This window comes from Chiloscyllium plagiosum, chromosome 36 (genome assembly GCF_004010195.1).
Source record: "Chiloscyllium plagiosum isolate BGI_BamShark_2017 chromosome 36, ASM401019v2, whole genome shotgun sequence".
Classification (NCBI taxonomy): domain Eukaryota; kingdom Metazoa; phylum Chordata; class Chondrichthyes; order Orectolobiformes; family Hemiscylliidae; genus Chiloscyllium; species Chiloscyllium plagiosum.
The window spans coordinates 2,175,165-2,189,314 of NC_057745.1; the positions used below are offsets into that span (position 1 = coordinate 2,175,165).

The 14,150-nt window shown below is 44.6% G+C and overlaps 1 protein-coding gene across 8 annotated transcripts in view; it reads left to right on the forward strand.

Annotated features, from left to right (window-relative positions):
• Window positions 1-14,150, forward strand: part of LOC122540891 (uveal autoantigen with coiled-coil domains and ankyrin repeats protein-like) — a 155,177-nt gene that overhangs the window by 65,083 nt on the left and 75,944 nt on the right. For 6 of the 8 annotated variants that reach the window (XM_043677132.1, XM_043677131.1, XM_043677139.1 and 3 more), the window contains exon 2: window positions 5,356-5,489. In XM_043677132.1, the coding sequence (XP_043533067.1) occupies window positions 5,356-5,489 (134 nt within the window). The remainder of the gene's footprint in view (window positions 1-5,355; window positions 5,490-14,150) is intronic. The other 2 variants (XM_043677133.1, XM_043677135.1) reach the window with 1 other exon arrangement.

The window sequence follows — 14,150 nt, forward strand, 5'->3', positions numbered from 1 at the left end:
CACCAGCACTTCACAGGACAAAGGTTGGATGAGGAAAGCTCTGATCCTGTTGATACATTTTCTTTTTTTTTGTTCATGGGATATGGATGTAGCTGGCTAAGCCAGAACTGATTATTCAGCCCAAATTGCCAATGAATTATCAAGAGTCAATAATGTTGCTATAGGTTTGGAGTCGTATTTAGTCCGGACAAGGTCAGATTTCCTTCCCTAAAGTTGGTGAACCAGATGGGTTTCTCTGACCTTTGACTGTGGTTACCTTTTTACCCCAGATTTTTGAGTTCAGGTTTCGCCATATACCATAATGGCATTTGACTATCTTGTTCCCAGATCATTAGACTGGGGTTCTAGATTACCAGGCGGAAGTGAGGACTGCAGATGCTGGAGATCAGCGTCAAGATTAGAGTGGTGCTGGAAATGCTCAACGGGTCAGCTATCATTCGAGGAGCGGGAAAATCGACATGTCGGGCAAAAGCCCTTCATCAAGAATGAGGCTGGCAGCCTTGGGGGTGGAGAGATAAAATGGGAAGGGGGTGGGGCTGGGGAGCAGGTAGCTAAGAGTGCAGTAGGTGGATGGAGTTGGGGATAAAGGTGATAGGTTGGAGAGGAGGGTGGATTTGATAGGTGGGAACGAATATTGGCAGGTAGGACAGGTCATGAGGATGGTGCTGAGCTGGAAGATTGGAATTGGGGTAAGGTGGGGGGGAGGGAAAATGAGGAAACCTATGAAGTCCACATTGATACCCTGGGATTGAAGTATTCCAGGGGGAAGATGAGGCATTCTTCCTCCAGATGTCAGGTGGTGAGGGAATGGCGATGGAGGAGGCTAGGACCTGCATGTCCTCACGGCCTGACCTGCTGCACTTTTCCAGCACTACTCTGATCTTGGTTCGGGATTACCAATCCAGTGACATTACCACCGCACCACCACTTTCCCCCTCTGCTGTTGTTTAAAGTATAATTAAATGATTCGAAAGGTTGGATGAAACCATCTCCTTTGGTGAGAGAGTCCAGACCAAGGGGACATGTTATAATTTGAGCAAGCCCATTTTGGGGTGATGCCTGGAAGGCCCCTCGTATAACTGGGCAGTGGAAGTCTGAAAGACTCTGTTTTCTGCCATCAGCTGTGTTCTCTTTAAATGTTCAAGGTGTTGAATGGTTGCCTCCTGTTCCTATGATGGATTATTTTTTATTTCTGTTGGCTGGGTTTAGATAGGTATTAATAATTTGTGCTGCTTAAAAATGGATTTGAATTGCATTCAGAGCAGCAGCAGACTGAAACCAGAGACACTGACTAAAGGGTCACCAGAACAGAAATCAAAAGCAGAGAAGTGTCAGTCAATAATTTTGGATCCCTTTGAATGAAGGCTTAAGGCATTAGAAATAAAACTAGCAGCAGAAAGAAAAATCGTCATGGTTGTCAAAAGTTCCAAGTCATGACCAGCGTGAAGTTGCACTTTTTAATTGGCTTTTGAACTTGTCTTATTGATTAAAAACAGGTAGGGTAGTTCACTTTGGGACAAAGTAACACATTGTCACTTTTTGGAATTTGGAGGATTTCTGGCACTGTTCTTCAGACTGCCCTCCATCCCTGCAGCCCTCAGATTGTTGTGTTCCTCCAGTTCCTGTGCTTAGTGTGTCCCTGATATCCTTTTGTGCTAATTCACTCCTGAAACCCTCAGGCTTGCTCCCCAAGTTTTTGATACATTCCTTAATTCCTACGGTCACCTATGACTGTCTGTATCCTGATGTTGGATTTTGTCTTCTCTCCTCTGTGAAAGTGTATTTGGATATGTTTTAGATTTTATTTTAGATTAGATTCCCTACAGTGTGGAAACAGGCCCTTCGGCCCAACCAGTCCACACCGACCCGCCGAAGATTAACCCATCCAGACCCATTTCCCTCTGACTAATGCACCTAACACTATGGGCAATTTAGCATGGCCAATTCACCTGACTTACACATCTTTGGACTGTGGGAGGAAACCGGAGCACCCGGAGGAAACACGCAGACACAGGGAGAATGTGCAAACTCCACACAGCCACCAGAGGCTGGAATCGATCCCAGGTCCCTGGTGCTGTGAGGCAGCAGTGCTAACCACTGAGCCACCGTGCTGCCCCAAATTGCTTTGTTTAAAGGTGATTTAAGAATACACATTATCGCTGTAAGATTCATGGGAAAGACATTGAACTCCTGCCATGCTAGCATCTACATTCCATCTGTCACTGTGTTCATCTATATTGTTTCCTGTTCCCCAAAGGATTAAACTTAGAGGCCTGTTTCAATTCCCCAGTTCATTCACTGTCATATCCCAGTTTACCTCAGCAAAGACTTCAAAGTGCATCTGTTCCTACAACGTCCTGAATCCAAACCCCACTCACCTCATCCTAACATTCAACGCACCCTGTTGTGACTCTAGGGTGACTCTAGTGGTTAGCCCTGCTGCCGCACAGCACTAGGGATTCTACACTCTGTGCAAACTCCACACAGACAGTAACCATTCTCCCAGTGTCTGTGTGGTTTGCCTCCAGGTGCTCCGGTTTCCTCCCGTAGTCCAAAGATGTGCAGGTTAGGTGGATTGGCCATGTTGAATTGCCCGTAGTCTGCAGGGGTGTGCAGACCAGGTGGATTAGCCATGGATTTTCAAGTCAACAGACTGAGGGCATCAGGAACAAGGATGCAGTGTAAGTGGGAATTGTCATGCAGTGCAATGCAAGACAAAATACAGGTGATGGCATTAATATAAACTTTACAGAGATTGGGGTCCGAGGACATGACCTTAGTGTAAGGGGATGTCCAGTTATGACAGGGAGCAGTGAATCTGTCGTGCTCTGCCCAGGGCTGTTGAGGGTTGGTGGGTGTAACGAAGGCTGAGATGGACAAACTGATTTAAAAAAAGAAATCAGTAAGAGAATCCAGTTTAGGAGGAAAAGTGGAAATAAGGAATATCTGATTAGCCGTGATCCTGAAAGGTGGAGCAAACCCGATGGGCTGAGTGGTCTACTTTTGTTCCTTTCTCTTGTGTTCTTAGGGACACATGCAAAATGCACATTAGAGAAGATGAACAAATGCAAGTTATTGTGGATGCTGGAAGTAGGAAATAAAGACAAAACGTTGGAGAAACTCCACAGGTCTGGCAGCACGTGTGTATACTGAAGTAGAGTTGACAGCTTTGAATCCAATATGACTGTTCAGCACATTGAATGCACTCCTCTGTTTTGTTTCATCTTGTTAGACCCGCTGAGTATTTCCAGCATTTCCTGTAGATTTTTTTTTGTCCAATCCCTCATCAGAAAGGAGAGCATTGAATGCGTGTTGTTGTGATGTTAGAATTCAGTGCTCTCAGTCCTTGGTGTAAAGCTAATCGTCGGTTTAATTGTGACTCGACCTGAGGTAGCATCTGGAAAGTGGACCCAATGGCAAATGTGTGAGATGTAAGTGCGGGTAAAATGTGGTGAATTACAGGAAGTTTGGAAACGTCTATTCCACGTCTGATAGGGCCATGTTGATAACAGTGTTCCTTTGTGGGGTGAAGTGAAAATATTAGAAAGGTGAAGTTGGGTGGGCTCTTTGAAAACTCAGCACCCTATATCGGAGGGTCTTTTCAATGAGAGCAACTCGCAGGTAACGATGTGTCCTTGGGGTGCTGCGGTTACGTCCGTGTGAGAACTGACAGAAGTGCTACTATTTGAGATGCAAAAGCTGCATTGGGAAGGATGGGCTTGAAGCCAAATAAGAAAGGGTCCTCAACTGTCCTCATCTCCTCTGGGCTGTCTCCCTCCTCACTGTGTTTTTTGACTGTGATAGAAGAGGGGATGTTCATGTGTGGTCACTAATATTTCGAGGTCGAAATTTACTTCATACAGTTGTTACCCAGCAACCCGTGTACTTGGATTTGCAAGTATCCACACTTGACTGAGTACCCTAAGCATCACCAAGTATGATGATGTCCCAGGGACCTGACAGGAGAGTAAAGAAGTAGTTTGCAGGAGACAAACCAGGAGCTCTTAGTGCTCCTAACAGTCTCTGTGATAATGTAGATCATGTGCAATAAACTTCAGATTTAAGTATTGTTGAGCAAAGACACTATTTTTGTCAGAGGACCTCCTTTCATTCTTTTTACTGCTTTATACTGCTTTTACTTTCTTTGATATTTCTTATGAATTATTCTGACGAGTGTAAGACAAAAGCTCTGACAAAAAAAATTTTCTCAAGCAATAGTCAAGTTTTGCTCAGTCAAGCTATTAAAACTTTGAGATGCTCCTAAATTGACCAGAAAGCTGGTTGTCCTCCTACGCACAATATCACTTCAGGCTTGAAGGAGTCTGTACGTGCACTCACGGCAGGAACATTTTCCTTTAAATAGTATTTAAGGTGGAGAGCACATGTGCTTAAGGAAGAAAGCAACAGGAGAACGTATAGGAGTGGCTCAGTGGTTAGCACTGCTGCGTCACATCACCAGGGACCCTGGTTCAATCAGGAATTTCAGGAAACCTGGTCAGCATGGACGACTGGGTGACTGTCTCTGGAGTTTGCACATTCTCCTTGTGTCTGCATGGGTTTCCTCTGGGTGCTCTGGTTTCCTCCCACATTCTAAAGATGCACAGGTTCAGGTGGATTGGCCATGCTAAATGTGTTCAGGGATGTTCAAGTTGGGTGGATTAGCCGTAGGAAATGCAGGGATAGATTAGAGGGGTGGGTCTGAGTGGGATGCTGTTTGCAGGGTTGGTGTGGACTTGATGGGCCGAATCGCTTGCTTCCCCACTGTAGGGATTCTGTGATACTTATAAGATGAGATGAGGCCTGTGAGCAGTGCAAACTCAGGCATTAGCCATTTGGGCTACATGTCTGTTTTGACTGTATCATAGACTGTGCCACTTGTTCCTGGTGTGTCACATCTGTCAGTGCTGCTTTGAAAGACACGTGCAGTTCTTCAGGATTCACAGCTGGTCACTTGGGTCCAGATATTTGGTTAATTTGGTGAGAAGTGCATGCAACAGTGTGCTGGGAAGGAGCATCGAAGGGAACTGGAGGAAAGAGAAGCTGGGATGACTGGGACAGTTGAGCTGTGCGAATGTCATTTGGTCATCTGGACTGTATTTGTACAAGAGTCCATCTGTTGCCAGTGTGTCTTTCTATCTTGTTGAGTGGTTGCGTGTAATGATGAGCTATTAATTCTTGCACACGTCAGATTCCGGCTAAGACTGGAGGAAACAGGTGCTGATATCCAGCTTGAAATTGCATGCAAGGGAAGCTCCGGTATGTGGGATAGATATACCCCATGTTTCATCATCAAACTGAGATGTTACAGATCCATCACTGTATCAGCTATTTAATGCAATATCCTTGTTTTTAAAGCAGACATCAGATTGGAACAAATATGATGATCGGTTGATGAAGGCAGTGGAGAAGGGAGATGCGGATAAAGTTACATCTCTTCTTGCCAAAAGAGGAATAGTCTGCACTAAGTTGGATGTGGAAGGCCGATCAGCGTAAGTACCCATTGAAAAGTGTCGCTCCAGCATGTGGAGTCATATAGCACGGAAACAGATCCTTCGGCCCAACTCGTCCATGCTGACCAGGTTTCCTGAAATTGTCCCATTTGCCAGCATTTGACCCATAGCCCTCTTAAACCCTTCTTATTCAGATCCCCATCCAGGTGCCTTTTAAATGTTGTAGCTGTACCCACCTCTACCACTTCTTCTGGCAGCTCATTCCATACATGTACCACCCTCTGCACGAAAACGTTGCCCTTCAGATCCCTTATAAATAGAGCATAGAACAGTACAGCACAGTACAGGCCATTTGGCCCTCAGTGTTGTGCCAACCTTTTATCCTACTCTAAAATCAGACTTATCTACATACCCTTCATTGTAATATCATCCATGTGCTTATCCAAGAGTCGCTTCAATGTCCCTAATGTATCTGACTCTACTACCATTGCTGGCAATGCATTCCACGCACCCACCACACTCTGTGTAAAGAATCTGCCTATGACCTCTCCTCTAAACCTTCCTCCAATCACTTTAAAGTTATGCCCCCTCGTGATAGCCATTTCCCCCCTGGGAAAAAGTCTCTGGCTATCCACTTTACGTCTCTCGTCATCTTGTGCACCTCTATCAAGTCGCCTCCCAACCTTCTTTGCTCCAATGAGAAAAGCCCTAGCTCCCTCAACCTTTCTTCATAAGATATGCCCTCCAGTCCAGATAGCGTCCTGGTAAATCTCCTCTGCACCCTCGCTAAAGCTTCCATATCTTTCCTATAATGGGGCTACCAGAACTGAACACAATATTCCAAGTGTGGGCTAACCAGGACTCTAGAGCTGCAGCATAACCTTGTGGCTCTTAAACTCAATCCCCCGCTAATGAAAGCCAACGCACCATATGTCTTCGTAACAACTCTATCAATTTGGGTGGCAATTTTGAGGGATCAGTGGACATGGACCCCAAGATGGCTCTGTTCCTCTGTACTGCCAAGAATGCTGCTGTCAACCCTGTATTCTGCATTCTAATTCAACCGTCCAAAGTGAATGACACATCGCACTTTTCCAGGTTGAACTCCATCTACCACTTCTCAGCCCAGTTCTGCATCCTGCCAATGTCCCTTTGCAACCTACAACAGCCCTCCACACTATCCACAATTCCACCAATCTTTGAGTCATTGGTAAACTTACTAAGTCACCCTTCCACTTTCTCATCCAAGTCATTTATAAATCTTTTCCCTCTCACCTTGAATCTATGCCCTTTAATTTTGGACTCCCCTACCCTGGGGCAAAGATCTTGGTTATTCATCTGTCCCTCGTGATTTTCTAAACCTCGATAAGGTCACCTCCATGGCCTTTGATGCTCCAGGGAAAAAAGTCCCAGCCTATCCAGTCTCTCCTTATAATTAAAACTTGCAGTCTCAGTAACATGCTTGTAAATCTTTTTTGTACCTTTTCCAAATTAATAGCATCCTTCCTATAGCAGGTCAACCAGAATGGTGTGCAGTGCTCCAAATGTGGCCTTACCAATGTCTTGTACAGCCGTAACATGATGTCCCAACTCCTGTACTCGGTGCTCTGACCTCTGAAGGCAAGCGTGCCAAATGCTTTCTTCACCCATAACACCACTTCCAAGGAACTATGTACTTGCTCCCCTTGATATCTCTGTTCAACAATACTCCCCAGAGCCCCACCATTAACTCTAAGTCCTGCCCTGGCTTGCCTTAGTAATTTGCAACACCTTACACTTATCTAAATTAAACTTCCATCTGCCACTCCCTGGCCCATTGGCCCAGTTGGTCAAGGTCTCATTGTACTTTTAGTCACCTTCACTATCGTCTACACCACCAGCTCTGCAAACTTACTGACTGTGCCTCCTACATTCTCATCTAAATTGTTTCTAAAAATGAACAACCACAGAGATTACTGTTGGAATACTGTATTCAGTACTGCTCTCCCTGCAATGGGAAATGTGTTGTGAACCTTGAAAGGGTGCAGGAAAGATTTACAAAAAAATTGCCAGGGTTGGAGGATTTGAGTTATAGCGAGAGGCAAAATAGGCTGGGGCTGTTTTCCCTGGAGCATTAGAAGCTGAGGGTAACCTTATAGAGATTTATAAAATCACGAGGGGCATTGATAGTGTGAATAACCAAGGTCTTTTGGATGGCGAAGTCCAAATCTAGAGGGCATAGGTTTAAGGGAAAAGATATACAGGGTAAAAGGGACCTGAGGGGCAACTTTTTCACACAGAGGGTAGTACGTGTATGGAATGAACTGCCAGAGGAAGTGGTGGAGGCTGGTACAGTTACAATATTTAAAAGGCATCTGCATGGGTTTATGAATAGGAAAGGGTTTTGTTGGGATATGGGCTACATGCTGGCAAATGGGCTAGATTAATTAATTAATTCAGGATATCTGGTCAGCATGGGCAAGTTGGACTGAAGGGTCTGTTTCTGTGCTGTACATCTCTGACTGTGTGACTAACCAGCCTTGCAGCACACTGCTGGTCATCAGCCTCTAGTCTGAACAGTAACCCTCTGTCACCACCCTGTCTCTAACCATCAATCCAGCTTTGTATCCAATTAGCTAGCTCTCCCTGGACCCTATGTGATTTAACCTTACTAACCACTCTACCATGCAGTGACCTGTTGAATGCTTTGTTGAAGTCTACGTCAACAATGTCTACTGCTCTGCCTTCATCTGTCCTCTTGGTCACTCCTTCAAGTTTGTGCATAGGAAATCATGTCTCTTTAAGCCATGCTGACTATCCCCCATTAGTCCTTGCCATTCCAAATACATGTAAGTCCTGTCTCTCCGAATCCTTTCCAACAGCTTACCTTCCGTGTCAGGCTCACCGGTCTGTAGATCGTTGGCTTTTCTTTACAGCCTTTCTTAAATAATGGCACAGCATTAGCCAGCCTTCTGGCATCTAACTCGTGGCTATTGATGAGACAAATATCACTGCTACAGACCCCATAATTTCTTCCCTAGCTTCCCATAGCGTCCGAGTTCAAATTCAGAATGTATTGAATTTCAGTTTCCATACAGATCTGTTTCATTGGCAGCCAAGATCTTATTACTTCATAAACTGTGTCCTGGAGTTTGGTTTGTATACTTGTAGAACTGCAGAAACTGCCTGTTGTAGTATCCTGTGTGTGCACATTTCTTTTGCTGCTTGTTCAATTAGGAGACTTGTGAATATGTATCTTATATTAGGGTCTTCTCTCTTTTCAAAACTTGTAGCTCTGTTCACCCTACACATGTTTTCTCTCTTCCCCCTTTCTCCCCAACCCTCCCTCATTAAAGGGAGGATGGTTGGCTTGGATTTATCTGTTCATTGTCTGTGTGACTGCGGATTCAGCAATAAGGACAATTTGAAACATAATGGCCTGGCTAAGGTCAGCAACTGGTCATCTGGAAAAAATGTGATCACATTCCTGCTCTCGAACCTTCCAACTCTGTGTTTCAATCAAAGCTGCAATGACACCAAACCTCTTGCGTGTTTCATCCAATGTTTGCTCATACTGCACAAAATCATGAAAAGTTTTACACCAGCTTAATCCTAATTTGTCAGTAGATTGATTGATTGTTTCTTGTGAGACTGGGTTCCAGATCCACATATGCTGTTCTGTGAAGCACTAGTCACTGTTTCCCAGCTGGGAAAGATCACAAATAATGAATTGAATTGGAACACAAAAATTGTTAGGAACGGAAGAAAGCTATTAAGTCTGACGATGATGAGTCATTAATTCTGTGCCACTGACTAATTCTCTGTAACGGTTTTCAAGGACGTTTTTGTGATGAGAGGGACATGGAGTGCTGCCTAAACTGGGGAGGGCAATGGCCTAGTGGCATTATTGCTAGACTGTTTAAATCCAGAGACCCAGGTAATGCTCTGGGGACCCGGGTTCGAATCCCGCCATGGCAGATGGTGTAATTTGAACTCAGTAAAATCTGAAACTAAAAATCTAATGATAACTGGGAATCCATTGTTGATTGTTGGAAAAACCCCATCTGGTTCACTAATGTCCTTTAGGAAAGAAATCTGCCATCTTTACCTGGACTGGCCTACATGTGACTCCAGACCCACAGCAATGGAGTTCACTCTTAGCTGCCCTCTGGGCAATTAGGGATGGGCAATAAATGCTGGCCTGGCCAGTGACACCCTCAAAAAGGGAATCTGTGTCCAGTTTGGGTAAAGTGTAAACCTTGCTCTATTACAACAACATTTGCTTGTATACCACCTTTTTGATACAATACAATTCCCCAAAGCATTTCACAGGAACATTATCAAATAAAACAGGAAGGTGGTTCTGAGTCAGTTGACCAAAAACTTGATCAAAGATTTAAGTTTTACGCAGCATCTCGAAAGAGGAGAGAGATGTTGAGGCTGAAAGGTTTGAAAAGAGATTTCCAGAGTTTAGCTTTCAGGCAGCTGAAGGCATCGCTAGCAATTGTGCAACGGCTTAAATTGAATAAGATACCGGACTTGGACAAATGCACATATCTTAAAGTTGTCGGCTAGAGGACATTGACAATAGGAATGGCCATGACTGTGGGTGGAAAGCGAGGATGAGCATTTTTAAATTGCAGTGTTTCTTAAGTGGATGCCAATGTAGGTCTCTGAGCAGTAGGTGAACAGGGCATAGAGTGAGTTAGGATGTTCTGAGTAGAGTTCGCATGAGTTCAAACTAAAGGATAATGGAGGAGCCAAGACTGAAAGTAACAAAGGCATGGTTCATTTTATTATTGATCATCCAACTTGCTGTGGGGTATAATCAGAGTATTATTAAATGGAGAACGACTGCAGAATTCCACGGCTTGCAACCACTGGAGTTCAGACCAGTAAGAGGTGACTTGATTGACACACAATCCTGAGGGATCTTGATAGGGAGCATGGAGAAAGCAAGTTTGTTCTTGGGGGAGAATAGAGAACTAGAGGATCACTTTTCTTAAAACTGAGCGGTTACTCTGAAGACAAATGAACGTTTTTTTTTTCCCAGAGGGTTGAGAGACTTTGGAACTCTTTTCCTCCAAAACGCAATGGAAGCAGTGTCTGAACATTTTCAAAACAGAACTATGTAAATTTTGATAAAGAAAAGAGGACAGTAGATTATTGGGGCTGGTGGAATATGGAGGAAGTGGATCAGCCATGCTCTTAATGATTGGCCTCCTCCTGCTCTGAATTTGTCCCTTGAGCCTCCAGTATATGACGCATAGGGTGATGACCAGAGCAGAACATGGCCAGCCCCACTGACAGATGGCGGAGGGGGTGTACAGATGATTCCGTGGGTGTTCTCCCTGTTGCCTGCCTACCTGGCAGCCTCGGACATGGTGATTGTAAGGGGCATGAGTGGCCCACTGCCAAAGTAACTCATCGCAAACCTGGTAAATGGGAAGAGGTTTTTCATCAAGGTTAGTAGACTGCTTTGGGCCAGGTGGCAATGGGAAGACATGACAAGTATGTCACAGCAATGAACCACCATGGAGAAGAATTGGGACAGGAAGAGACCAGTTGGCATCCAGGCCCTCTTGTACCATGATCTGATTGAATGGCAGAACTATGCCCCAATTCTCCACACCCAACTTTGCCCTGTATCCCTGCCACCTTTGCTTGTGTCCCTGCCACCATTTGGTTAACAAAAGACTCTTGATCTTAAGTTTAAAATGTAACAACTTATCTACTGTTAATTCATAGAATCTCTACAGTGCAGAAAGAGGCTATTTATCCCATCAGGGTCTGCACCAACCCTCCAAAGAACATCGCAATTCCAGCCCCCCCCCCCGCCTCGTGTCCTTGTAACCCTGCTTTTCCGATGGTTAATCCACCTAGCTTAAACATCCCTAGACATTGTTGGGCAATTTAACATGCTCAATCCATCTAACCTGCCCATAGAGTCATAGAGATGTACATCATGGAAACAGACCTTTCGGTCCAACCCATCCATGCCGACCAGATATCCCAACCCAATCTAGTCCCACCTGCCAGGACCCGGCCAATATCCCTCCAAACCCTTCCTATTCATATACCCATCCAAATGCTTCTTAAATGTTGCAATTGTACTAGCCTCCACCAGTTTCTCTGGCAGCTCATCCCATACCCGTACTACCCTCTGTGTGAAAAAGTTGCCCTTAGGTCTCTCTGATATCTTTCCCCTCTCACCCTAAACCGATGTCCTCTCGTTCTGGACTCCCGAACTCCAGGGAAAAGACTTTGCCTATTTATCCTATCCATGCCCCTCATAATTTGTCAACCTCTATAAGGTCATCCCTTAGCCCCCGACACTCCAGGGAAAACAGCTCCAGCCTGTTCAGCCTCTCCCTGTAGCTCAAATCCTCCAACCCTGGCAACACACTTGTAAATCTTTTCTGAGCACTTTCAAGTTTCACAGCATCTTTCCGATAGGAAGGAGACCAAAACTGCACGCAGTATTCCAACAGTGGCCTAACCAATGTCCTGTACAGCTGCAACATGACCTCCCAACTCCTGTACTCAATACTCTGACCAATAAAGGAAAGCATACCAAAGGCCTTCTTCACTATCCTATCTACCTGAGACTCCACTTTGAAGGAGCTATGAACCTGCACTCCAAGGTCTCTTTGTTCAGCACCACTCCCCAGGACCTCACCATTAAGTGTAGATGTCCTGCTAAGATTTGCTTTCCCAAAATGCAGCACCTCGCAATTATCTGAATTAAACTCCATCTGCCACTTCTCAGCCCATTGGCCCATCTGGTCAAGATTCTGTTGTAATCCGAGGTAGCCCTCTTCGCTGTCCACTACACCTCCAATTTTGGTGTCATCTGCAAACTTACTAACTGTACCTCTTATGCTCGCATGCAAATCGTTTATGTAAATAACAAAAAGTAGAGGATCCAGCACCGATCCTTGTGGCACTCCACTGGTCACAGGACTCCAGTCTGAAAAACAACCCTCCACCACCACCCTGTCTTTTCCCTTTTGAGCCAGTTCTGTATCCAAATGGCTAGTTCTCCCTGTATTCTATGAGATCTAACCTTGCTCATCAGTCTCCCATGGGGAACCCTGTCGAACACCTTACTGAAGTCCATATAGATCATATCTACTGCTCTGCCCTCATAAATCTTCTTTGTTACTTCATCAAAAAACTCAATCAAGTTTGTGAGACATGATTTCCCACGCACAAAGCCATGTTGACTATCCCGAATCAGTCCTTGCCTTTCCAAATACATGTACATCCTGTCCCTCAGGATTCCCACCACCGAGGTCAGGCTCACTGGTCTATAGTTCCCTGGCTTGTCCTCACCGCCCTCCTTAAACAGTGGCACCACATTTGCCAACCTCCAGTCTTCCGGCACCTCACCTGTGACTATCGATGATACAAATATCTCAGCAAGAGGCCCAGCAATCACTTCTCTAGCTTCCCACAGAGTTCTCGGGTACACCTGATCAGCTCCTGGGGATTTATCCACCTTTACCTGTTTCAAGACATCCAGCACTTCCTCCTCTGTAATCTGGACATTTTGCAAGATGTCACCATCTATTTCCCTACAGTCTATATCTTCCATATCCTTTTCCACAGTAAATACTGATGCAGAATATTCATTTAGTATCTCCCATTTTCTGTGGCTCCACACAAAGGCTGCCTTTGAGGGGTCTTGCTGATCTTTGAGGGGTCCTATTCTCTCCCTAGTTACCTTTTTGTCCTTAATGTATTTGTAAAAATTCTTTGGATTCTCCTTAATTCTATTTGCCAAAGCTGTCTCATGTCCCCTGATTTCCCTCTTAAGTATACTCCTTCTTTCTTTATATTCTTCTAAGGATTCACTTGATCTATCCTGTCTATACCTGACATGCGTCCTTCTTTTTCTTAACCAAATCCTCAATTTCTTTAGTCGTCCCGCATTTCCTATACCTACCAGCCTTCCCTTTCACTCTAACAGGAATATACTGTCTCTGGATTCTCATTATCACATTTCTGATGGCTTCCCATTTTCCAGCCGTCCCTTTACCTGCAAACATCTACCCCCAATTAGCTTTTGAAAGTTCTTGCCTAATACTGTCGAAATTGGCCATTCTGCAATTTAAAACTTCAACTTTTAGATCTGGTCTATCCTCTTCCATCACAATTTTAAATCTAATAGAATTATGGTCGTTGGCCCCAAAGTGCTCCCCCACTGACACCTCAGTCACCTGCCCTGCCTTATTTCCCAAGAGTAGGTCAAGTTTTGCACCTTGTCTAGTTGGAACATCCACATACTGAATCAGAAAATTGTCTTGTACACACTGAACAAATTCATCTCCATCTAAACCTTTAACACTATGGCAGCCCCAGTCGATGTTTGTTTGGAAAGTTAAAACCCCCTAAAATAACCACCCTATTATTCTTACAGATAACTGAGATCTCCTTACAAGTTTGTTTCTCAATTTCCCTCTGACTATTAGGGGGTCTATAATACAATCCCAATAAGGTGATCATCCCTTTCTTCTCAGTTTCACTCAAATAAGCTCCCTGGATGTATTTCCAGGAATATCCTCTCTTAGCACAGCTGTAATGCTATCCCTTATCAAAAATGCCACTCCCGCTCCTCTTTTGCCTCCCTTTCTATCCTTCCTGTAGCATTTGTATCCTGGAACATCAAGCTGTCAGTCCTGTCCATCCCTGAGCCATGTTTCTGTAATTGCTATGATA